Here is a 25,773-nt window from a genome sequence, read left to right on the forward strand (position 1 = left end):
TTTTTTTTTTTTTTTTTTTGAGGCAGAGTCTTACTATGTTGCCCTCTGTAGAGCACCATGATGTCACAGCTCACAGAAACCTTAAACTCTCGGGCTTAAGGGATTTTCTTACCTCAGCCTCCCAAGTAGCTGGGACTACAGGCGCCTGTCACAATGCCTGGCTATTTTTTGTTGCGATTGTCATTGTTGTTTAGCTGGCCTGGGCTGGGTTGTAACCCTCCAGTCTCAGTGTATGTGGCCAGCTTCGTAACCACTGTGCTACGACACTAAGCCTACTTAGGTTATTTCTTAAAATCCATTCTGCCAATCTCTTTTAATTTGTATATTTAAACCACATATATTTAATATAATTATTGATATTTTAGAATTTAAGTCTGTCATTTAAAAAAATAAACTCAATTTGTTTGTTCCTTTTGTTTTTATTTATTATTTATTTTTTTTTTTTTTGGCAAGGGCTGGGTTTGAACCCGCCACCTCTGGCATATGGGACCGGTGCAATTCCTTCCGTTTTTTGGCCCTGTTTCCTTTCTGCCTTCTTGTTTCTTGAATTTTGTTTTAGAATTTATCTGCAGTGCTTTTTTTTTTTTGCCAGAGCTGGGTCTGAACCCGCCACCTCTGGCACATGGGGCCAGTGCCCTCCTCCTTGAGCCATAGGTGCCACCCTATCTGCAGTGTTTTTGAGTGTATCTCTTTGTATACATACCTTGCTGTTTTCTATGGATTATACATATGTAATTTATCACAACCTCCTGGTGTTAGTATTTTATTACTTCCAGTGAAGTAGAGAAAACTAATCTTGGCGGTGCCAGTGGCTCAGTGGGTAGGGTGCCAGCCTGATATACCGAGGGTGGCAGGTTCAAACCCAGCCTTGGCCAAACTGCAACAAAAAATAGCGGGGCATTGTGGTGGGCACCTGTAGTCCCAGCTACTTGGGAGGCTGAGGCAAGAGAATCACCTAAGCCCAGGAGTTGGAAGTTGCTGTGTGCTGTGATGCCATGGCACTCTACCGAGGGTGATAAGGTAAAACTCTGTCTCTAAAAAAAAAAAAAGAAAAGAAAAAGAAAACTAATCTTCATTTAGGTTCCTTTATCCTTTCCCCTTTAATAGTCTCTTAAATAGTCTCTACATATATTGAGAACCACATCATAAATGTTATACCTTTTTTTTTTTTGAGACAGAGCCTCAAGCTGTCACCCTGGGTAGAGTGCTGTGGCATCACAGCTCACAGCAACCCCCAACTTCTGGGCTCAAGTGATTCTCCTGCCTCCACCTCCCAAGTAGCTGGGAGTACAGGTGCCCACCACAATGCCCAGCTATTCTTTGTTTGCAGCCATTATTGTTGTTCCGCAGGCCTGGGCTAGATTCGAACCCACCAACTCAGGTGTATATTGCTGGCGCCTTAGCTGCTTGAGCCACAGGTACCAAGCCAAAATGTTATACCTTTTGATTTAAATCATCAAAACTAATTTTTTTTTTTTGAGACAGAGCCTCAAGCTGTCCCCCTGGGTAGAGTGCTGTGGCTTCACAGCTCACAGCAACCTCCAACTCCTGGGCTCAAGCGAGTCTCCTGCCTCAGCCTCCCAAGTAGCTGGGACCACAGGCACCTGCCACAACACCTGCTTATTTTTTTGGTTGCAGCCGTCATTGTTGTTTGGCAGCCGGGCTGAATTCGAACCCACCACCTTAGGTGTATGTGGCTGGCGCCTTAGCCACTTGAGCCACAGGCACCGAGCCATCAAAACTAATTTTTAAAACTCATGAGAATAATCTTTTAAATTTACTTATATTTTAACTTTTCTATTGATCTTTCTCGAGTTGTGATTTTTTAAGATTCCTTCTTTTACACATTTCCTATCTATTGGAAGAACTTTATTTAGCAATTCTTTTACAGCAGTTGCATCAGCAACAAATTCTCTCACTTTTCCTTCATCTGAGAATGTCTTTATTTCACCATCATTCCTGAAGGATATTATCATGGGATATAGAAGGATGGATTGACAGTTATTTTCTTTCAGCACTTGAAAAATGTGCCCCTTTCTCCTGACTTCCATGCTTTCAGATACGAAATCCATTGGTACTCAAATCATCATTCCTGTGAGTACTGTGTCATTTCTCTCTAGTTGCTTTCAAGACTTTTTTTTTTTTTGTCTTTATTTTTTCTGAAGTTTGGTCATGCTATGTCTTGGTGTAGATTTCTTTGGGTTTTTCTTGTTTGGGGTTCCCTTGGTTTCTCGAATCTATAGGTTTTATGCATCTTGCCAAATTTTTCAGCCTTTTTTTTTTTTTTTTTGAGAGAGAGAGAGACTCACTCTGTCAGCGGGGCTAGAGTTCCATGACATCAGCCTAGCTCAGAGCAACCTCAAATTCCTGGGTTCAAGTGATCCTCCTGCCTCAACCTCCCTAGTAACTGGGACTACAGGCACCTGCCACCATGCCCAGCTAATTTTTCTATTTTTAGTAGACACAGGGTCTCACTTTGCTCAGGCTGGTCTCAAACTCCTGAGCTGAAGGGATCCTCCCACCTTGGCCTCCTAGAGTGCTAGGATTACAGGGAAAAGCCATTGCACCTAGCCTTCAGCCATATTTTTTCAAGTACTTTTCAGACCCACTCTTTCTGGAACTCAAATGACATGCACAGTAGATCATTTATTGTGGTGCCACAGATCCCTGAGACTCTGTCCATCTCTTTTCATTCTATTTGCTATTGTTCAGATTGAGTAATTTCTACATGTATTTTCAGATTCATTATTTTTTTACTCTGTCATCTCTACTTTGCAATTGAGCCCATTCAATGAGTTTTTCAAATTTTGGTTATTATATTTTATAGTTCTAAACTTTCCATTTGGTTCTTTTAAAATTTCTATTTCTTTGCTGAGAATTTGATTTTTCATTTGTTTCATGGGTGTTTGTAATTGCTAGGTCAAACATTTTTTGATAACTGCTGAAAATCTGTCTCACATAATTTATCTGTGTCATCTCAGTGTTAGTATTGGTCAGTTGTCTTCTCATTCAAGTTGAAATCCCTCTGGTTCTGGTTTGACAGGTGCTCTTTTCATCGTCCTAGACACTTGAGCTATCACATCATGAATCTTGGAATCTTATTTAAATCTTCTATTGATAGTCACTTATGTTGACATAAAAAAAAGAAATAAATCTTCTATTTCAGGAGGCTTCCACGGACACTATACTAGTGGAGGATGAGGTACACCACCTGGTTACTGTCAGGTCGGTGGGGGAGGGCGCTAGTCAAGAAGTTCTGGCTTTCTACTAGGTCTCTGTTAACAGAAAGGGGGATTTTTTTCTGTGGTGCTTGGGTTCTGTCTTTCTAGGCTGTCCTGTCCTTTGGCTAGAGATAACAGGCTTTTCTTGGGGCTTTTTTTTGTTTGTGACCATTGGTGTTTCTGAAGTCTGCTGGCTTCTTCAGCACTCAGTTCTCGGATGTAGAGGAGGCAAAAAGAAAACCCAGGGCCATGGTGTTTTCAATTGTGCAGATTCCTAGTCAGTCTGCCTTCTTCTTTCCACCCTTCAGCATCTTTTTATCTTTGTTTTATATATCAAATTTGGGATTTTTAGGTACACTTTGTGGGAGAAATAAGGAGAAGGACATCTACTACATCGTTTCAACCAGGAGTCAACCCATCTGGGGTTTTTATTAAACTAAATATACTAAAATTTGGCATGGTGGCTCTTTCTTTCTTTTTTTTTGAGACAGAGCCTCAAGCTATCCCCCTGGGTAGAGTGCCGTGGCATCACAGCTCACAGCAACTGCCAACTCCTGGGCTCGAGCGAGTCTCCTGCCTCAGCCTCCCAAGTAGCTGGGACTACAGGCGCCCGCCACAACTCCCGGCTGTTTTTTTTTTTTTTTTTGGTTGCAGCCGTCATTGTTGTTTGGCCGGTCCAGGCTGGATTCGAGCCCGCCACCTTAGGTGTATGTGGCTGGCGCCTTAGCCACTTGAGCCACAGGCGCCGAGCCAGGTGGCTCTTTCTTTAGGCCAGCAGTTCTCAACCTGTGGGTCACAACCCACAGGAACTGTATTAAAGGGCCGCGGCATTAGGAAGGTTGAGAACCATTGCTTTAGGCAAATCAACTGTACTAGCAGAATACACGGAAAGGTCTCAGAGCATTTATGAAATTAGCTTTTTCTTAACACTTAGTGTGAATCTTTATTGCACATTTTTAATCATCTTGAAAGTGCTTCTTTCTTACTGACTTTGCATCAGTAGACCTATTAGGCTGATGGACAGTTTCGCATTAGAAATTTGGCACATATCCAGATTCAGAAGTATTAACATAAGAAAGAAACTAGTGATAAAACTAGTGCAAACATATCCAGAGTCAGCCCACCCTCCACTGCTCGCAGATGGTAACATAAATAATGTTTAAATGAAAGAAAAATATTCAGTTGCCACAAAGGCAGAAAGCTGAACTCATTGCCTATATACAGCCTCGGTTCGTTTGATTTTGTACATATGAACCAGACACAAGTGAAGAATGGTTGGTACCTAAAGGTACAACTTCAACCCCAGCTCCTCCCGAGGTCCCTGAACTCTCTGTTCTTCTCAATAGGCACTCCACAGCAGCTGCCGATAAAGCACAGCCACATTGACAGAGGTGCCCCCCATAGTTTTCTTGTCTTTACCCTCATCAAACACCTGTGGGGTCATTTTTTCCTTGTCTGTCTTCACAGTCCAGAATTGATGGAGACTGACTCGGTATGACTTTCTAGCATTGGATAACACAGCTTGCATAAGGAAGATTGTGGGTTCAACAGACTTTCTGTTTATGGATTTCTGTGTTCTGAAGTTCAAAATGTCCTTTGTCCCTTCTCTTCCAGGTCAGTCACCATGAACCGGATCACTCAGCATGTTGCCCCAGCACTGGAGAAGCAACACCGTGGAGGCAATCTGTCACACTGTCAGGGAGTGGGATTTGACTTGCTACCAACTGCTGTGCGATTCTGCTGAGCAGGAATATCATGAGCTATTCACTAATGATGGGTGCATTGGTTGAGATGAAGTTTCCAGTAAGGAAGTGGCAGTGCAATGTGGATATTTATGGCTATAAAATAGAAAGAGCTTGAGTTCCCAGGCTGAACTTGCCTCTGCTGGAGCCATTTCAACAAGGCGTCCTCACAATAAAGAAGAGATGTGATTTGGTGCCATTTCACATCAGCAGGTGTCTGGACAAAAATATCAATGTGAATAAGGGCCAAGTGCAGTCCTGTCTATCTTGATTAAATTACTTAATATTAAATAAAGATCTGGGTGGTATTGTTTTTAACCTGCCTCATCCAGCTTTCTTTTAAATAGCTCCTCTTTCCCTCCACCCAGAACTGATTTTTAAAATGTAAGTCTTCTCCCTGGGGTGAGAGAATCCTAACGAACTGAAGCAAAGCAAATTTTTATTTTTAAATTGTTCTAGCTGGTGTTTTTGTAATTACGCTATTAAATTATTCTGGAGTCATGTTAATGACGAGATTTGTTTTGTTTTGCTAGGATGCAGATTTTATGACATAGTTGAATTGCATGGTTCAATTCAACATAGACTAAAAGCTAGTCTATGTATGAAGTAAACTGTATATTGGGTCCAAGGATTTTAGCAACTATCTATTAAGAACTAAACATTAAGCTGCAATGTCAAATCCACTTGCCTCAGTCTTAACCACATCATGTTGCCAGCACTTGGTGATAACCTTTTTCAGGATTCTATACTCAAAGCCTTTTAAAGACTGTTATATACAGGCCAGGAGGCGTCACAGGTAGAGGTCATGTTGTCAGTATTTCTTTTAACCCTAAAGCATATTAAAAAAGAAATAAATCTCAAAAATTTGTTGCCATGATTTTTACACTCTATTTTAAAACTGAATTTCTTCATGCATGCAAATCAGGGGCCAGCAAAAGCTTTTTCTATAAAGGACAAGATAGTAAATAGTCAAGGCATCGTGGGACACATGAGCTCTGTTGCAGCTCCTTAGCTCTACCTCTGTAGTGCAAAAATAGCTACAGACGATATATACATTAGTAAAGATAGTGTATATAAATAAAATTTATTTCTAAGAACATACAGTGGGCTGAATTTGGTTCAGTGGCAGGCTTTAGTTTGCCAACCCTTGGTCTGAAGGAAGCTGGAAAGGAATAGCTTCCACCCATCAAAGAACCGCTCATGGATTGAACCCAATATATAAACAATTACACACTCATATGAATGATAAAACACAAATATAGTCTAGCAAGGGGGCGGGGTGGAGAGGGAGAGGGGTGGGGGAAGGTGATTGGTGGGATCTCCCCTAATGTGCCTAATATGAGGGCGTTCGGCACACTCCCTGGGTCAGGGGCTCTTCTACACTTTGAGCTTTACCTTGGAAGTGAGAACAGTGTAACCTAAAAATGTGTACCCTCATATTAATTTGAAATTTAAAAAATACAATAACGGTAATGAGAAAAAAAAAGCACCTCTGAGTGAGGGAAAGAACAGGTTAGGTATAGTGTACCGTACCCTTCTACTAACAGACGATACTTTAAAATATGAAACAAGATTAGCTCAGCCAGTTAATTGTTTTATTTAGAGTCTTGTTAAAAAAAAAAAAAAGCTTTGAGAAAATGTGTTATATATCAGTAGAGGGCAGGAAAACACGTGGCTAGCTTTACAACAGCAATCTAAACATAGACACAAAGGCAAACACTGAGTAAAATGCTAGGGGGCCTACTGCAGTTTCCTTATTGCACATAAAGGTTGCAGATAACTCCGAGTCTTTAATTTTTCACAGTTATAACATACTTTAATGTTGCTGTGTAGAACATTGTTTATATAACATACTATAATGTTAATTTTATAAAACCACCAGTTTTTTGCTACAATGAAGACAAAATTCTCCCCAATTACAGTATGTAAGCTCTCTATAAAAAGTTCCCCAGAAGGTCACATCATTCTATATTAAATCATCCTATTCTATTTAAAAAATTTCTTTATAGCTATTAAATGAATTCTGGTGCCCTTCCCCTTTGACCATTTTAATTGACATAGTAAAACTACCCAAGTAAGAAGTACCAGATGTATTTTATGCAAAAAATAAAGACAACCTAAGAGGAGCTGGCCCTACTATGAACTCACACTTTGACAGTGATTTCAGTGGCAAATTCTAGATTTATTGACGTAACACCCACATGACTGAAAATCATTTCTTTGTTTCTCCAAAGCCCACAACTGGAATAATCACAACAAAAGTCAGCCCCTGAATGTCTGTCCGTGCAATTAGTCATCCAGTAACACCTGATTGTAACTTTAAGTGCCTTGGACAGCAGATGTCAAGTTCTTCATGCTGTTTCCAAGTTCTTTTCTATTTATCTCAGTTTCTCCAACATACATAGGCCCAGACAATTTCCTACTGGCCAAGAGTCAAGAGTTGACCATGACATTTGGCAATTCCGTCAAGCCATTTTAAAAGGTGGCCCTCAGAATAAGAAGGCAACCTCTGCCTTGCACTTTCATTTCTGCTTTAGGCCTTTTCAAAAGGCGGTAGAGCAGGCAGACCTTCCTTCTCATCTTCTCCAAGGCTCAGGTAGCAGAAAACTGGCTGTCCATGTGTGCCATACGGGCCATGGTTATAGTATATACCCTGCTTACGAAAATAAAAGTAACATCAAAAACTTTGGTTTTGCTTTTTACAATTTTTGCTAGCACTGTGTGATGTCTATTAATTTAAAAAATTAAAACTGGAAAAAATGGTTTGAGTCTTGTTTTGAAAGGATTGTCAATGGCGTCTACTTGTTTTTCCTAAACACTAGTATTGGTTTCTATGGCATTTCTCTACATGTTATTATTAGGTTTTAATAAAGGAGAAGGTCTTTTCAGGTATCAAAGTGGTGAAAGCAGCATTCAGATGGGTTGTTTCTAAACTACAACTCTTGGAAGCTAGATTCCTTCAATTTATTGTATCAGAATGTAGCAGATTCTCACTTAAAGAACAGAAGGACCAGAGCACAATGATACAAATCTAATGTACATGATGGAGTTGTTTCCCTACTAAGTCAGCTACAGAATCAACATCAAAAGGCAGGTGTTAAAAGTTGTAAAGTTCCTCACTTCTGAAGTGGAATAAGAACTCATGTACTTAAGAGATCAGCAGGGTGACTTTCCAGCACCTTCATTCCAGATTACCTTCTATAACAGATGGTAAAATCACCTTTCTGATACATCTCTTAAGAACTTATAATAGGTACAAGGTAGGTTTCCAAGCAGGTAACTTTCACCTCTGATGAGTTGCTCAATTGCCCTGCTATCAATGTTCCCTAACTGCATTGGTGGTGTTTTTACACTTGAAAATCACTTGGTTCACATTAAATATCTGATGTGATACATTAACTTCCATTATAGACAAAGACAGGGACAGAGATGATTGGGGGTGGGTGATGTGAAACAGACCTCCATTTTAGAAGGAACTGTTAATTCTTTGCTCTAGATTGAAAAGTTCTGCTAGCTGAGATACTGTTTTTTGTTTTGAGATTTCATTTGTCAGTCAAACCACAGAGAACATTTTCAGGTCCAGAGAACACAACCTTAAGAGCTCCTTGCTGTTTGCCTGATGAAACATTTGAAGCCACAGTGTGATTTCTTGCTCCAAGGCATCAATGTTTATTTGTCTGGTCACCCCAATAACTACCTGAGCTGGTCACAGTCCTTATGCCCTTCCTGTGCTCCTTAGGAAGAAATGTAGCCTTATTTAAATTCAAAATTTCCTTCTCTAGGAGAGAAAGTTTAGGTTTCCTGGTAGTTTCCAAAAAGAGTTTAAATCTTCTCTTTGTCAGGGCTATCCAAAAGTGTGCATCTCTTTAAATACTTGGGGCTATACTGAAACCAGCACCACGGGGTGGTGGAAAATGACCACAACCTTCCACTCTGCTCTGCCAGTAAACGGGCCGACATTTACTCTGAGAACTCCAACATGGATTCATGCATGGGGACAGAAGAAGAGAAAAAGTTTGACTACAGAGGGAACTATTAACTTAATTCCAGGTTAAAATTCCTGTTTAAAAGACAGTTGGCCTGAAACCTTTACATTTGATTGGTCAGCAGCTCACTTCAGATAAAACCCCCCTTTTTTCACCTACAAATAGGAACAAAGATGACAGGTCTTTAATTCTTCCTGTAAATACCCTTAAGTTACCCTTCTCTCTCCTTGAAGGCTTTTTAAACGTGATCTTTTCAGTTGCACTTTATGGGGCATATTCTTGAGTTCTGCAAAGATTATCATGGAAATCTCTCACAGCTGCTAAGTCAGTAGTATTATTGATTGACATGCACTTCACGCCACATGATTAACAATCGAAAACAAACAACCAAAAAAACCCCGTTAAGTTGCTAGGCCATTCTTTTAAGTAAGTTTCTAAATAGGGTCCACTATAAGCACCAGACTAAAAGCTATCAACCCTGCTGCACACTAGAACTCCTGAGGTTGGCAAAGCAAATCATAGATACCCAGGCCTCACCAGAAGCTATTGAATTCAAATCTCTGAGAGTTTTTGCACTGATATGTATATTTAAAAAACTGGCCAGGTGATGCTATCGTGTTGCCAGGGTTGAGAAACAGACTTATAACAGTGGTTCTCAACCTTCCTAATGCCACAGCCCTTTAATACAGTTCCTGTGGGTCGCAACCCACAGGTTGAGAACTGCTACTCAAGAACATCTGAGTTTGCTAAAGTATATCATCCCTTCAACCTGGAACAAGTATGTGTTTAAGATGACTTGGGTTTGCTCTTTCAGAAGAACTTTTCTTAGTTGGATGTACCATTGCTTACCAGTTTTATGCCAGCCTGGCAGCAGATAGATGGCCCTGTGTTGAATGGCATGTGGGCTTTGTGGCTCCCTACATTTTTTCATGCAGTGTAGGTATTATGCTTCTAGATGCGAAACCACTTTGATGAATGGATTCACCTTCCCAGGATCCCTGGTAAGGTGAGGGTTATTCTCCACATCTTACAAACAAAAATGAGGACCACGAGTCAAAGTGACTTACTTTGATCCACTGACTATTTGTCATCAAATAACTTGGAACACCAAAAATCAGTTTTGATTTGAAATGTCTGACAGCTTGGGGTTAGTGGTGAAGACAATAACAGACAGACCAGCCTGGGTTTCCAACTTTCCAACTCACAAAGAAGGGCGGGGTAAGGTCACTGAGCAAATGCTACAAACAAATTTTGGGTACTCTCTTATAGGCCTCCTGCCCACAGACCATCTCAAATCCATCATGTTTATATTTGAACCATTCTTTGTCCTATTCAGCAATTGTAGGAAAGAGGACAAACCACAATTCGGATTTTCTCCCCATTTCTCTTCTGATGTCCCCATAGGAAACCCTGGTGGGAAGTTCTCCCCACTAGTTTTGGTCTTGACAAATCTCCATTTTCTTACATTTAAGTAGGTTAGAATAAAATGTGTGCAACAAAGACCAAAAGACCCACTGGGGGGGAAACAATAATCTATGGATTGAACTAAGTCTAGGAAGGGAAACTCAGTGGTTATTTTCCTCCCAACCAGGATGTATCCCACCTGGTTGGTTCTTTTCAAAAGCCATTATCAGGGTGTTTACTGCTAGCTTTTTCCCTCTAAAATTAGAGAAGCAATGTAAGAGAGAAGCAAGGCTCTATAAAGCCCCAGCTGAAGAGCCAACCAGCTTATTTCTCCATCTCCTCAAAATGCAAATACACTTCACCTTTTAAGTGTATGTGGCAGGACTGGTCACAGGACAGGTCCTTTATAACTCTACTAAATTAAAAACTCCTGTGCTGGTTCTAGGCCTGAGCTCACACACACATTGCCAGAATTCTGCTAAGTCTGGCAGCTGCTGTCTACAACTTGACCCTATGACCTAAGAACCTGCCTTCCAGGGCCTCTCTAAGGAAGCTCTCTGGCTGGGGGTGTAAGTCTTCTTAAGTCCTTTACTAGCCTAGGTAACACTGAGGCCTCACACACAGGCTTAGGTACATTGTTTAGTTTTTTCCAAACTTACAAAGCCCATAGATGACCATAAAACCAAAATGAACTTTGTTATGAATGGAAAAGAGGAAAATAAAAATCATTCAAGTACAGTAGAACCTCCATAGTTGATCACCTCCCTACATTGACCACCTTCCTAAGTTGACCTAATTTTTGTAGACTGGCCATGCATCACACGTATGTATCAGTACAGTAGGCCTGCTTCATTATGGTGACCACCTCTGTATGTTGACCAGTTAGTTACAATTCCTTGGGTGGTCAACCTACAAAAAGGTTCTTTTGTATATTGAACCACATGAAATTGTCATTCCTGTTTTTAGAAAATGGTTGAATATCAGCAATTTGCCATGGCTTAAGCTACTTACACAATTGTTCTGATATGCACAAATAACTCAAACACAAAGTTGTGAAGCAATGTCTTATTTAAAAAAGAACCATTAAAAATGTGAGTTAAGAAGATTAAGTGGCTGATTTCATCATGGGTGTCATAGACTGGGACACTATTCTGCTTCCATAATAAGAAAAATACCCACGTTACAAAAGCATTTTTTTTTTAGAAACTGGGTTGCCAAAAAATGCTAGCACTGAAGCATAGAGACGAGGGAGGGGCAAAACTCAAACTTTTTCCAAGAGTTCTTTCAGTATTTCAATACTACAGGTGTGGGCAGGTAAAAGAGCTCATCCAGAAAGAACCTGAACTAAAAACCTAAATTTTTAAACCACACCCACATATTAAGCTGGTGCAACAGCCTTCCCAGATACCGAGAAAATGACCCTTCTCTGCGTGGCTCGACCAGGTTGAATAAGGATTACTCATTGACTTGCCTCTGATGCCTCCTGTGGCCACTGAAATCTAATTCATCTGTTAGCCCAAAGTCTGGACTCCTACCCAATCTCAAGTCGACTATCTTATGTCTTCTTTGCAGTTAATTTGTTTTGCACTGAGGTTTATTTCCCTCTGAATTGTAGCCCGTTGCCTCTGAAGCTTTTTGCTGCCTTCTCTTTTCCAGATAAAAGCATCCTACAAATTTTGGGGTTATTTCTGAGTCCACAGTAGATACCTCAGTCCCAGTAATCATTTCCCAGGCAGTTGGTTCATATGGCAGCTCTCAAATGGTGAGTGCTTTTTGCAGTGGTATCATCATCAGTTTCTAAATACCCCCTTTCCTCACATTAATTTAAAAACAACAGTGTAACACTATTTGCCTTTGGTTTTAAACATTTCAGAAACTTCTTTATGGAGATTTCCAGAGAAGAAACTATCGTTCTTGCCTCCATGTTGAAATTTTCATGGATATATTTTCAGATCTTCAGTCTAGAAGAAACACAGGTAGCATGAAAGTCAGGAATCCTGATAGGAGGTTGCAGTCACTCTGATTTTGTTGCCAGAGCCTCCACTCAAATTGCTTTTTCAAGTTTTCTGTCCCATTTAACACCATTTCCCACAATCCTTGGAGGTCCAATTTCCATCCCCTTGTGATTTTTTTCTAGCCTGTTATCCCCTAACTTGATATTCCTATGGCCAGCTAGACTTGCACGGCTGTGTATTGAGATGTGGCCTCTGTGGGAGGAATCCCCAGCACCTGCTTCAACCTTGTTCAGATACTGCAGGCGAATGAATTAAGAGACCATTAAAGCATGCTGTTTTGTTTAACTCTGAAACACTACGTGAAAATTGGGAATAGGTCTGCATTTGTCTTATAGATACTTTGCCTCACCATCTGCATCTTGGGTTAAATTTTAAGCATTATGATAGCTTCAGACCCCAATAAAGTAGAAGTGTTAGTTCAATCCAGTCAATGCCCCACCTCAAACACTGGGGCTTGCAGCCATCCTCACCCCACTGGGAGGCTACCCCATCACTTCAGGGTTTGAGGGGAAGTCACGAGTTATTATCCTCCAGTGGAAACACGAGGCGGGTGCCCCAGCTTGAAACCTTCTGGTCTCCCATTCCCAGGTCTCGCTCCAGCACTTCCTCGGAGCTACTCTTCATTCTCCGACCACTCTCAAGACTTGTGGAGGCTGTGTGGGAGCCCGAGGAGCCATTCGCAGTCACTGTGCTGTCCCCGTAGGTCAAGGTGAGGTCACCCTCGGTCAGGATGAAATCAGAGTCTTCCTCTCGCAATGGCTCTTGGTTCTGAAAAACACAACCACCACCACCACCAACAACAAAAATGGGAAACTGATATCCTGCAGGGCTAGAGCCAACCCTACCTCAATGCTTCATCTGAAAACTGGGATTATGAAATTTGCCTGCCCAGAGTTTCTAGCATGTGGACTGGATGTAAACTGTAGAGTGCTATTCCATATAAGAGATTGTTGCTGGGGCTAGGACTTAGAACACCAGAATCCCCGTCTGGATGATAAACCACTAAAGGGCAGCGACCTCCTTTTCCATGTCTTCTCTGAGCAGGCCTTCTGGCTGGGTTTCCTGCTCTACACAAACCATGCCAAACCCACCTTTTTAATATCCGAACTACTATTTGACTTAGTCAGCAAACTGAGACGAAGAGGACAAATCATAATTAGATTTTCTCCCTGTTTTCCTCTCTGCTGTTCCCATAGGAAATCCCTGATGGCAAGCCCGCCCCTTTACATCCTCAGGTGGATGAAACAAGTAACAGGGAGAGAGTGAATATTTTGTTAAGCATGTATTATGTGCCTCCCAGGGATTTCACATAAGCTCTCATTTGATCCTCACCCTTCCCCTGTGAAGGCTTGAATATTCTTATCACAGAGCAGAAAACCTGAGCTAAGAGAACCTGTGAAATGTGCCTGAAGTTGTCCAGCTGATAGGAAGCACAATTAGAAGTTATGGTTGCCCCTGCATGGTTTTACCCACATGAAGAATGTTAAAAATTGCCCTATCAGGAAAAGGACAGGAATGGCATGTCATATAAAGCAGTAGTTGTGGCAAAACAGACAAGGCTAAACAAGGCAGGCCTTAGCAAAGTGACAGTTATTTGAACCATGAGATGATGGGGAGAGTGCTGGGAGGCAGTGAGAGGTCGGACAGAACCTTTCACCCTCCAATAAGTTTAACAAGCCAAATAAGGGGAGGGCCATGACTCAGCTTCCAGGCTGCCCAGAGGCCTGTCAAACACTGCAGATGGCTTTGAATAACCAACACACAGTGAGTGTCAAATGCACCAGATAAACTCTTCTTTTCTCTCCTATTTCCTGCCAGTAGTTCTAAGTTCATTGGAAGTCCTACATTCTCTACACACAGGCCCTGTAGGATACCAAACCAGGCTCCCTGACCTCCTCATGCCCTGCTCAGTCATGCTGTCCAAGGCTATGGGCAGATTCTCCTAGTCACTGCCTGGACTCTCCAGACAGATGATAAACCACTGAACGTTTCTGTTGATCCATTCCATTTACAACTCACAAGCTCAGACCTAGCAACCATGGAAAGGGCATTCAGAAACAAGGACATAGTAAAACCCATGGAGAGTGATTCCCAAGCCCCAGCTTAATAATGTTATATGCAGATGATGAAGCCAGCCTACTTCCTTGAATGCTGGATGATAGAATCAATGCAAGTTTTCTTAGGCTGAAAAGTCTGTATAATTATACAACTAGCTGTGCAGTGAAGGTTGCTATGAAATGCAGTGAAAGAACCCTGAAAACACCTGCAGACAACAGTGTTGTGGGAATGTGTGCATTTTAAATAACCAGAGGTCATTTTTATTAGTGAGAGAACACTGTTTTCTAGGTGGATATCAAACCTAAGTGGTTTAAGAGTTAGTGGAAATAAGGACGGATGAGTATCTTAGATATTCATTTGCCAAATAAACTTGACAAAGCACAAAACACTCCATAGGTAATGAGTGAGAACCACGTAACATGTGTAAACAGCAAAAGGAACTGCTTGCTGTTAGGTCCTCCCTGGCACTGACATCTGCAGTGAGCTCCTCCGTCTCTCTCAGCAGCTGGATGAGACCCTGGGGCGAACCCCAGCCCAAAGCAGCAGCAGCAGCAGTGCTGAAGGTGATTCTTGCTGGAGCCCAAGTCACCCTATCTGAGGTTGGCTGTGGGGTGTCCACAGCCCAAACATAGTCCCCTCTAAAATAGCCAGGCATTGTGGTGGGCACCTATAGCTCCAGCAAATCAGGAGGCTGAGGTAAGAGAATCAATTGAGCCCACAAGTTTCAGGTTGCTGTAAGCTATGATGGATGCCATAGCACTCTACCGAGGGCAACAAAATGAAACTCTGTCTCAAAAACAAAAACAAAAAAAGAACTAGGAACAGTTCTAGGGAAATGGTATTCTCATCATCCCACTCATTTCTTTTTCTAACTTAAAACCAGTTTATTACAGGTGGCACAGGAATTTTATTTTGATAAAGAGAGGAGCTGGGGACACTGGAAGGCTCAATTGTCTTTAAGAAAAGGGGATGTGAATAGCTGCTGTGGGTCACATTTGGTGAAAGTTTTTTTTTTTTTTTGTAGAGACAGAGTTTCACTTTGTTGCCCTTTGTAGAGTGCCATGGCATCACACAGCTCACAGCAACCTCCAACTCCTAGGCCTAAGTGATTCTCCAGCCTCAGCCTCCTGAGTAGCTGGGACTACAGGCACCCACCACAACACCCGGCTATTTTTTGGTTGCAGTTAGGCCGGGGCCAGGTTTGAACCTGCCACCCTAAGTATATGGGGCCAGCGCCCTACTCACTGAGCCACAGGCACCGCCTGTGAAAGTTTAAACAAAAGGCTGTGGCAGGACTGCATTTTTACCACACAGAACCTGCTCTCCCAAGGGGGTAAACCCAGTCTCTCAGCTGGGTTTGCAGGTGTAAAGAAAGTTCTGTCACTGCCCACCACGTGTTTTCATAGTCACCTTCTTCCAAAGCAGCCAGGGAGGGGCCTGAGAGCCTTGGGATGACAGACATGAACAGTGCTTACTCTCTGGGAGGCTCTCGCACTGCATAGCAGTAGCTGGTTTAGGACTCATGGTGACTTGGCAGTTGTCATGCCTGTTTTTGAAGGAAGACCACACCATTTAAGGAATTGTAATCCTCTAATCTTGGGTGCTCTGAAGTGGCTACCCTCCCTTACCTCAGAGTCCCCACCTAGCTATGGTGTCCAGATCCCTTCCCATCTGTCCCACCTGAATGTGTACGACTCCTGTGAGAACTTACCTGTTAAGGGCCCTTCTCTCTCCGACCTGGGCTATGCGTTCTGTTTTCTCATCACTGATCAAGTAAACTACAAGCCATTTGCTAAGTATTTCAAGACCTGCTTTATGGTCCCAGCTCTGCCAATTACTGATAGTGGACAAGTCACATTATCACTGAGCACTGTCCTCATCTCTGACACTGTGGTACCTGCTTATTCATGGTATGGCCAAGAGAACAAAATCAGCCTCTGTGACCTGTAAAGCTGTATACCAATTTAAGGAATTCTTTTCTCTTTTGGTATAATGATTGTGTTAATGACAAGCTCATGAGGATGGCTGGGCAGAAGTGGGAAGGAAGGCCTCTGGCCTCTCCTCCACTCTCTCCATGTTGGAGCTGCTTGCTCTTCCCACTTCTCTGCCCTGCAACCCACATGAGAAGCTCAAGAGCCAGCCCTGAATCTAAGCTCTCCACCAGTGTGGGTGTTCTTTTTATACTGTGTTGAGTCTATTTCTAGAATTTGAAAATGGGAAGAAAGGGCTAACCACATCAACATAAATGAACCATTTATAAAAGTAACATTTAACATTTGTGAAATGCTTTGTAGTTTACAGTGCATTTTTTCTGGGGGGGGGGGCTGGGTTTTTTGAACCTGCCACCTGCGGCATATGGGACCTGCGCCTTACTCCTTTGAGCCACAGGTGCCGCCCTTTACAGTGCATCTGTACAGACCTCATTGTTTAACTCTCACAGCCAGCCGGTACTGCTAGGCCCATTTTACAGATTAGAAAACTGAAGCACAGAACACTTCTATGGCCTTTCAGGGCCTGGATTCCACTTAGTTGTTCTGATTCCAAATCTACTGTTCTTTCTACTATACCATAGCTGTCAATGTTGGGGAATCCCATAACCCTGGTAAAAAGTTTCTCTGGTACAGTGAAAAACATACAAACATATGTAAGCTGGCCTTTTCTAATCATCTCATTAAAGGAACAAAGTCTGTGAATTTGCAGTCAGGAGTATGATGGTTTCTTTTTCCTATGTAAGGGGGCATGGTCAGCAGCACTATAACCCTAACATGTCAGATACTTACGTCGTACACTTGGGGACTGGTCAGACATCGAGCTAGCAAGCCACACCAGGCAGGGAGAGTGGTGGTTAGTGGGGGGCCACTGTGTGTGAGGATGGGCTTCAAGTAACTTTAAAATGGGAATTAAGGAAAAATGGCTGCAAAGAACATGCCCCCACCCCCAATGTGTTTAAAAGTCCCATAGTAAATTGTCCACCATTCTACCCACAAAAAGCTTCTTTTTCCCCAGTACAATATAGGAAATACTTATAACCTACAACAGTTTCATTCAAATAGTAAGCTATACCCTATTAGCCTTAAATGGTAACTGTTAACTACCAGGTTGAATGATTACCAATTTTCAGTTAAACAGTATATTTTATTAATTAGAACCCCTTTCTCTCTTCTTTGTCAGGTTGAATGAGTTTTTATTTCAATCATTTTGGCTTCTAACATGCAAACCACCCAGGCCTTGGAAACAGGGGTTGTGGCCCCTAGGTCCCCTCTGCTCTTTTTCTCTACAAGTATTCCTATAAACCACTCTATCCAGAGGGCACATGGTAGAAATGCTAGAGTTGGACAGGACCTTAGAAGTAGGCTGGGGCTACTACAAAGGCAGAAACCGAGACTTGGAAAGGTAAAATGATTTCAGTACGGTTACTTGTACCATAGTCTCCCAACTTCCCATACAGAACTATTCTTCCCTCTGCCTGTGGCTTCTCTCTCAGATTCTAGCACAAGACCTCTCAACGTTGATACTGCTGACATTGGGGGCCAGATCATTCTTTGTTGTGGGGGGTTGTTCTGTGCTTGGTAGGATGTTGAGCAGCATCCCTGGACTCTACCCATAGATGCTCCTTGACTTGCAATGGGGCTACATCCTGATAAACCTATTGAAAGCTGAAAATATCATAGGTTGAAAACACATTTAATATACCTACCCCACATTGAACATCACAGCTTAGCTTCGCCTCCTTACCTGTGCTCAGAACACTTACATTAGCCTACAATTGGGCAAAGTCATCCAATACAAAGTGTATTTTATAATAAAGTATCAAGTATTTCATGTCATTTATCAAATGCTGTACTGAAAGTGAAAAACGGAATGGCTGCTTGGGTACATGAAGTATGGTTTCTATTGAATGTGTATTATTTTTACATCATTATAAGGTTGAAAAACTGTAAGTTGAACCATTATAAATTGGGCACCATCTGTTGATGTCAGTAACACTCTTAACCACCGCTTCCATAATAATCAAAAATGTCTCCAAAAAAACTGCCAAATATCTCCTGGAGAGCAAATTTGCCCTTGGTTGTGACCACTGCTCTAGATTAAGCAGACGGTGGAGAGCTCAGGGTTTGTCGCTCAGTGAGTATCAGTGATGGTAAATGCACAGCCCCTTGTGGGAAGCAGCAGGAAGTGCCAGTCACATTATGATAGAGCCTGAACCACTTCTGAGATCTACAGCCTAAGCAATGTGGAAAAGGTGGGGTCTGGGATGACCGCCTTGACTACAGGGATGGCCAAGATGCTTTTAAACTAGGAAGGTGAGGCGTGCCACAGCTGTATACACCTAAGAGGACAACTGTTACGAGCACCAACAATTCCTGTATTCATTTAGAGCAGCACCAGAGAAACACAACTCTCTTGAGGGGAGATGGAAGGGAGATATGGGAGAATGTTCTAGTTTGGAATTACTCAACCAAGGAAGATGTGAGGGCTTAGCTGTAGCTTTTCCCACACAAAACCAGCTCCCCTTTGACTGCTTCCCTTGAATCACATGGCTTGGGAGAGATGCAGGCCAGGCATTCCTCCAGTTTGGGACCAGCACCTATAGGCCTATCAGTTTTCTGGGTGTGTCTTTGTCTCAGAAGATGACAGAGGCTCAGATCTCTAGAATGACAAATAAGCAAGTATCAAGGAGAACCCTGAGGCTGCCCTTCAGTTCTCTGCCTCAGGCCCCTCAAAGATAAGCTCTCTCTTCTCCTTATCCAGAGGACCGTTTAACAACTTCTTAAAAACAAAGAAATATATATATATACACACACACACACATACAGTAGAACCTCCATAATTGAACACCTCCCATTAACCACTTCCTTAAGTTGACCTAGTTTTCAGATTAGACATGCACCTTATGTTTAGTACAGTAGGCCTAGTTCCTTATGTTTATTTATTTATTTATTTTTTTTTTGAGACAGAGCCTCAAGCTGTCCCCCTGGGTAGAGTGCTGTGGCATTACAGCTCACAGCAACCTCCAACTCCTGGGCTCAAGCGAGTCTCCTGCCTCCGCCTCCCAAGTAGCTGGGACCACAGGCACCCGCCACAACGCCTGCTATTTTTTTTTTGGTTGCACCCATCATTGTTGTTTGGCGGGTCCAGGCTGGGGATTCGAACCCGCCACCTTAGGTGTACGTGGCTGGCGCCTTAGCCGGTTGAGCTATAGGCGCCGAGCCGCTCCTTATGTTTATAACCTCTCTGTGTTGACCAGTTTGTTACAGTTACCCTTGGGTGGTTAACTTACAGAGGTTCTACTGTATATACATACATATAATCTTTTAAATATTCAAATTGTTCAAAGAACATAAAATGAAACATCAAGTCTCTCCTTCCTACCCTAGTTGTTCTGGTAATTAAGATTATAAATTTCTATCATATTTTTCCCTCTTATTTCATAACTTCTAAACTTTACTTCGAGGCTGTTCATGCTCTCATGTGAAGATAATTAAGTTTAATCCATTTACACTCTTGCCTCTGCTTTCTAATTTTCTTCTTTTTCAATTTTGTTATAATGAATTTTATAACGGAGATATATAAAATTTGCTTTCTATTTCATAACTAATAAGTAAACTTTCTGTATAGACTGTGTCCAAATGTTAAAAACCAAAAAATAGCATTTGTAATAACATCATAATATGAATGTTCACTGTAGAACCAAACACTGTTAAACTTTGCCAGTCAGGAGAAAACCCTTGAGTGTCTTGCTAAATAAAGGATCCTCATCTGCTTGTCACTAAACTTTCTGAATTCCTGCATGTCTAAAACATACCCTCCTTTATTCTCTTATTATTTTTATTATTTTTTTACAGTTTTTGGCTCAGGCTGGGTTTGAACCCACCACCTCCAGTAAATGGAGCTGGCGCCCTACTCCTTTGAGGCACAGGCGCCACCCTATTCTCTTATTTTTGATTGACAGTTTAGGTATAGAACTTGAGGATCAGACTTTTATTTCATCCTAAAACTGAAAATTTTCTTCAGTTATACAATATTCTAACATCCAGTTGTATCCATGAGTGATTCTCATCCTTTGGAGGCTGCCTATTTTTTTCTATGGAAGCCTCAAAGATTCCCTCTTTTTCTCTGGTAGTTATGGAATGTACCCAGAAGGTATCCATTCATCCTACTCACACTTTGTGGGCCCTTGTACTCTGGAGACAAGTATCTTTCTTAGATAAGGGAATTTTTCTTCCATTATTTCTTTGGTACATCTTTTTCTCCACAGATTCTATCCTGGGTCTCAGCTCTACATTTTTAAACTCTCCTCCTCTTATAGATCCTCTGACATTTGTTATGATTTTTGGATTTTCCCCCCCCAAGTTTATCTTTCAGATGAAAAGTGTGGTATTCATTATGTTCAAGTTGTTAAACTATCCATTACATTTTTTTTTTTGAGACAGAGTCTCAAGCTGTTGCTCTCATAAGAGTGTTGTGGCATCACAGCTCACAGCAACCTCAAATCCTTGGGATTAAGCAATTCTCTAGCCTCAGCCTCCTGGGCAGTTGGGACTACAGGCGCCTGCCATAATGCCTGGCTATTTTTTGGTTGCAGTTGTCATTGTTGTTCAATAGGCCAGGGCTGGGCTCGAACCTGTCAGCCTTGGTGTATGTGGCCGGTGCCCTACTGCTGAGCTATGGGCACCGAGCCTATCCATTACATTTTTAAATTTATTTCCAAAACTTCATATTTTTAATTTCTAAGAATTTATTCTTGTTTGCTTCTTTTTCTAATAATCTTTTTTTTTTTTTTTTTTTTTTTTGCAGTTTTTGGCCGGGGCTGGGTTTGAACCCTCCACCTCTAGCATATGGAGCTGGCACCCTACTCCTTTGAGCCACAGGCAGCACCATTCTAATAATCTCTTTTATTATAACTGGAAAAAACCTCTCAACTCTTAGAAAAATTAAAAATAAAATATTTGGAATTGTTTAATTACATGAGAGTAGCACCCCTCCTCTCATGTCTTTATTTAGCTTCTCTGTTCATCAGGCAGGTTGGGGACTCCTACCATGGCCAAAGTTGGAGGAGGATTACTTTGGGGGAGAAAAATCTTTGGTGCCCTTAAGATCTGTTTCTCTACAAGCCTTCCCCAGGCAGTGGCTCTATTTTCTTTACAGGTGTATGGCCTGAAGAGAAAATTAACAGTTACTAGTTGATCTGTTGACACAGAAAGTACCTGTTGCAGCTGTTCCTGACAACACTCTTTAATAAGTCACCCAGAAAGACTGGCTAAGACTTGGGTTTATCTTGGGCTACAGTTTTCTTTGTTATAATTCCCTCTACTATTGGTTTTCCAAGAAGATAAAAATATTTCTTCTGTGATTTCCATGAGTCCTGGGGAGAGAATAGGGTATATGTGTGTGCTGAGTCTCTCACTGTACACTAGAAGCCCATCTACCCCATGTTACGTGCCTTGTTTAGGGAAGGAGGTCTCACATTCCCTCCTACCAGTCTGTGGGAGTCATTCATGTCCAACTGACCTCTTTTCTGATACAGCCCAAGCCCACTTTTTCTTGTTAGATTATCTGTGGACCTTTTGAATGAATCACGGTCATCTTCCCCATCTAGTTCTTCAGAGTCTTTATGCCTGCTTATGTTCTTCTTAGTTTCTCTTCTCCAAACTAAAAAGTGGAAATCCCAAAGTCACTAAAATTTAGATTCAGATGGGACTTTAGCAAGAACTTCTGTTTGTATTCAAAGAATCGATTTCTTAGCATTTTAGCACTTTGTCACTCTTCTGTGGACACTGTTCGATTTGCTCTCTACATCCTTTCTGAGCCCAGTGAGCAACATGCATTCTGCATTACAATACAGACTAAGTTCAAGTGGCTTTAAAAAAAATCCCTGGGGGTTCTTTTTCAGTTAATAGCAAACAAGATAATTTGAGCCAACCTTTCTACTGAGAACTAGTCAAGTTGGGCAAAATAAAACAAGACAAAATCATCTGCTTTATGGCTTCAGAAAGCCACCAAGGAGGTGAAGAGGGCCAGAGTCTGGGAGGAGGAAAGCCAAGAGCTGAGCCTCACACTTCGTGAGCCACAATTTCCCTAAAGGCACCTGCAAAGCTGAACAGAGAGCATCTGGCAGATTCACAAAGACAGAACGAGTCTGACAAAAATCAGAGTTCAAGGTTCACCAAGGAAGAAGATATAAACACCCAGGGTTTAGGTGGGGACCCAGAAAAAATTGGCCAAGAAAGACAGACTAACCCTCACAGGAACTGATGCCTGGCTTTGCATCACCTTTATCCTTCGTTGGATTAAGGCAATCTAGAGTTTCTAACACCCCTAGCCTAGCCACTGACAGGATGTGAGTTTAAACCATCTCTGAAGTATGATATCCTTATCCAGAGTATCTCAAATTATCTCTAAATTTTTACATTGTCCATGTCTGTCCCTCAGTTAAAAAAATGCACAGAAGACTCAAAGCCTTCTATGATAGACATACTCTTATCTGATGATGTGAATGTTACTTTTTTTGCATTATTATTTTACTATTGCTCAATGTTTCATTGCAGCAATCGTCTGATTTCTTTTCTGAATGTATTTATCTTCATTCGTTCTTTATGAGGTTTTTGTTTCTAATCCTTATCTTAAACATTGTTATTGTTATTAAATTGTAAGCCTTTTTAATTTTGTGAAGGCAAAAATTGGAAACCAAATAAACACATGTATATGTATAGACCAAAAAAATGCACAGAAGATATACAATAAAGCTTCTAGAAGATAACATAGGAAATTGGCTTCATGACTTTGGGGTAGGTAAGGACTTCCAAAAAGAATATAAAATATACTAACTAGAGTGGAAGAGGTCAATAAATTGGATTAAGACCTTCTGTTCATTAAAATAGATTCTATTTAAAGTGAAAAGGCACATTACAAAGTAGAAGATATTTTAATCACATATAATCAGCAAAAGATTCACATCCAGAATACATAAAGAACTCTTACAAATCAGTAAGAAAAAGGCAGACAATTGAATAGAAAAATGGGCAAGAGACTTGAATAGGTATGTCTAAAGCAGCAGCTCTCAACCTGTGGGTCGTGACTCACAGGAACTGTATTAAAGGGCCACAGCATTAGGAAGGTTGAGAACCACTGGTCTAAAGGAACATACCAAATGGTCAGTATATATGTTACTGTGCTCAACCCTACAGTCATCAGAGAAATGCAAATTAAAGCCATGATAAAATACCACTATAAATCCACTAGAATAGCTAAAATTCAAAAGACTGACAAATACCAACTGTTGGTGAAGAGGTGGAACAACTGAAACTCCCATACACTAGAGGTGAGTGGGTAAAGCAGTACTACTATTTTGGAAACTGTTTAGCACTATCTTCTAAAGTTGAACCTACTCATGTCCTATGACTCAGTAATTGCACTCCTGGATATATTTGCAACAAAAATACATTGTATACATTCACCAAAAGATATGTACAAGAACGTTCACAGAAGTTTTTCTTTCTTTTTTTTTTTTTTTGAGACAGAGCCTCAAGCTGTCCCCCTGGGTAGAATGCTATGGCATCACAGCTCACAGCAACTTCCAACTCCTGGGCTCAAGCGAGTCTCCTGCCTCAGCCTCCCAAGTAGCTGGGACCACAGGCGCCCACCACAACGCCCAGCTATTTTTTTTTTTTGATTGAAGCCGTCATTGTTGTTTGGCAGGCCCGGGCTGGATTCGAACCTGCCACCTTAGGTGTATGTGGCTGGCACCTTAGCCACTTGAGCCACAGGCGCCGAGCCCACAGAAGTATTTTTCATAGTAGTTATGAATTGGAAACAATTCACATAGTCATCAATAATAGAATAAATTGTGATATATTCATAAAATGAATCACTATGGAGCAATGAGAACAAATAACCTAGAGCTACACATAGCAACACAGATGAATGACAAATGACATCAAGCCCCATAAACCAGGCATTGAGATATATATACTGTATAATCCTTTTCATATAAAGTTGAAAAACAAGTAGAACTATTAAGTGTTGCTAGAAGTTAGGAGAGTAGATACATTTGGGGAGGGGGAAGGGGTACTAATTGGGTGACACCATTAGGGGAGCTGGTAATTTTGTATTTCTTGACCAGGTTGGTGTTAAATTTGTGTGTTTATTCTGTGATAATTTACCAAGAATTTACAATTTGTGTACTTTCCTGTATGCCTTTTATATTTCAATAAAAAAATTCTGGCCAGGCATAATGGATCACATCTATAATCCCAGCACTTTGGAAGGCCAAGATGGGAGGAATGATTGAGGGCAGGAGTTTGAGACCTGCCTGGACAACATAGTGAGACCCCATCTCTAAAAAAAGAAATAGCTGGGCATGGTGGTATATACCTATAGTCCTAGCTACTTGGGAAGGTGAGGCAGGAGGATGGCTTCATTTGAGCCCAGGAGTTGGAGGCTGCAATAAGCAAAAAAGACACTACTGCACTATAGCCTGAGTTACAGAGCAATACATTGTCTCATTAAAAAAAAAGTAAATCCTAAACATTTCCCAAGTCTCCAAAGACCATCTATACAATAAGTCACTATGTAAATTTAAGAAATCATGAAGGTTTAAGTTTTTGGTTTTTAATTTTTATCTGGGACCAAGTGATAAATCTATTTGAACAGGGTCTACCTCGGATGTGGCCCACTCATGTCAGTATCAACTCATACAAGATAAGATTTGAATTATCCTCCTTATGTATGTTAACAGCTAAAGCTCCATTTCTCTTCCTGACTACAGCATGATTAATTGTATAATTTTAACTTAATTTACCTACAAAGGCATGCTCCCCTGGATATTAAATCTCTCAAGAGCCAGATGAGTCTACCAGGCTATGGGCTGCTTACTCTAAGGAGATGCAAACATTCCTCTTGGCCAGAGAGACACTCACCAGGACTGCCTGTGGTTGAATGATCCATGTATGTCCCATGAGAGGACTGAGACTACACCTGTTCCTTACTCATCAGAAATCATTCAACAGCAACTCAACAAGAGGATTTCATTGTCAATGTTCCACCAACATAGGGGATGCCGCTTAAAAGGATACTTATGGTCAAAGCTGTACCACAGCCTGAATATCCACGCACTCTCCTGCTTTGTCCGGTTTCCTGTGGCAGAATCTGGGCCATCCTAGGAACAAACAAGAGGACACATGCTTAGTTGCACAAAAGGGATCTTAAAGAAGGGAGAGAAAGCTTCTTTTCAAACTATAATTTTTGTAGACCTAGAGTTCATAGTCAAACATCTCATACTGTCAAAGTTTCAAAGATATACTAGGAGGTAATATTTGAGCAGACACTGAATAAACCTAAAAGGCAG

At 41.4% G+C, this 25,773-nt stretch overlaps 2 protein-coding genes across 2 annotated transcripts in view; one reads left to right on the forward strand and one right to left on the reverse strand.

Annotated features, from left to right (window-relative positions):
* Positions 1 to 5,474, forward strand: part of CHST7 (carbohydrate sulfotransferase 7) — a 34,603-nt gene extending 29,129 nt beyond the window's left edge. The window contains exon 2 of the mRNA XM_003799627.3: positions 4,836 to 5,474. The gene's annotated coding sequence lies outside the window, so the exon portion shown is untranslated. The remainder of the gene's footprint in view (positions 1 to 4,835) is intronic.
* A 7,170-nt stretch (positions 5,475 to 12,644) lies between these two features.
* SLC9A7 (solute carrier family 9 member A7) overlaps positions 12,645 to 25,773 on the reverse strand; it is a 176,320-nt gene continuing 163,191 nt past the window's right edge. Inside the window, exons 15-17 of the mRNA XM_003799626.2 lie at positions 25,502 to 25,584; positions 17,207 to 17,312; positions 12,645 to 13,136 (exon numbers count right to left, since the gene is read on the reverse strand). Coding sequence (XP_003799674.1) covers positions 12,882 to 13,136; positions 17,207 to 17,312; positions 25,502 to 25,584 — 444 coding nt within the window. The 3' untranslated portion in view covers positions 12,645 to 12,881. The remainder of the gene's footprint in view (positions 13,137 to 17,206; positions 17,313 to 25,501; positions 25,585 to 25,773) is intronic.

This window comes from Otolemur garnettii, unplaced genomic scaffold (genome assembly GCF_000181295.1).
Source record: "Otolemur garnettii isolate 467f Iridium unplaced genomic scaffold, OtoGar3 scaffold00153, whole genome shotgun sequence".
NCBI lineage: Eukaryota > Metazoa > Chordata > Mammalia > Primates > Galagidae > Otolemur > Otolemur garnettii.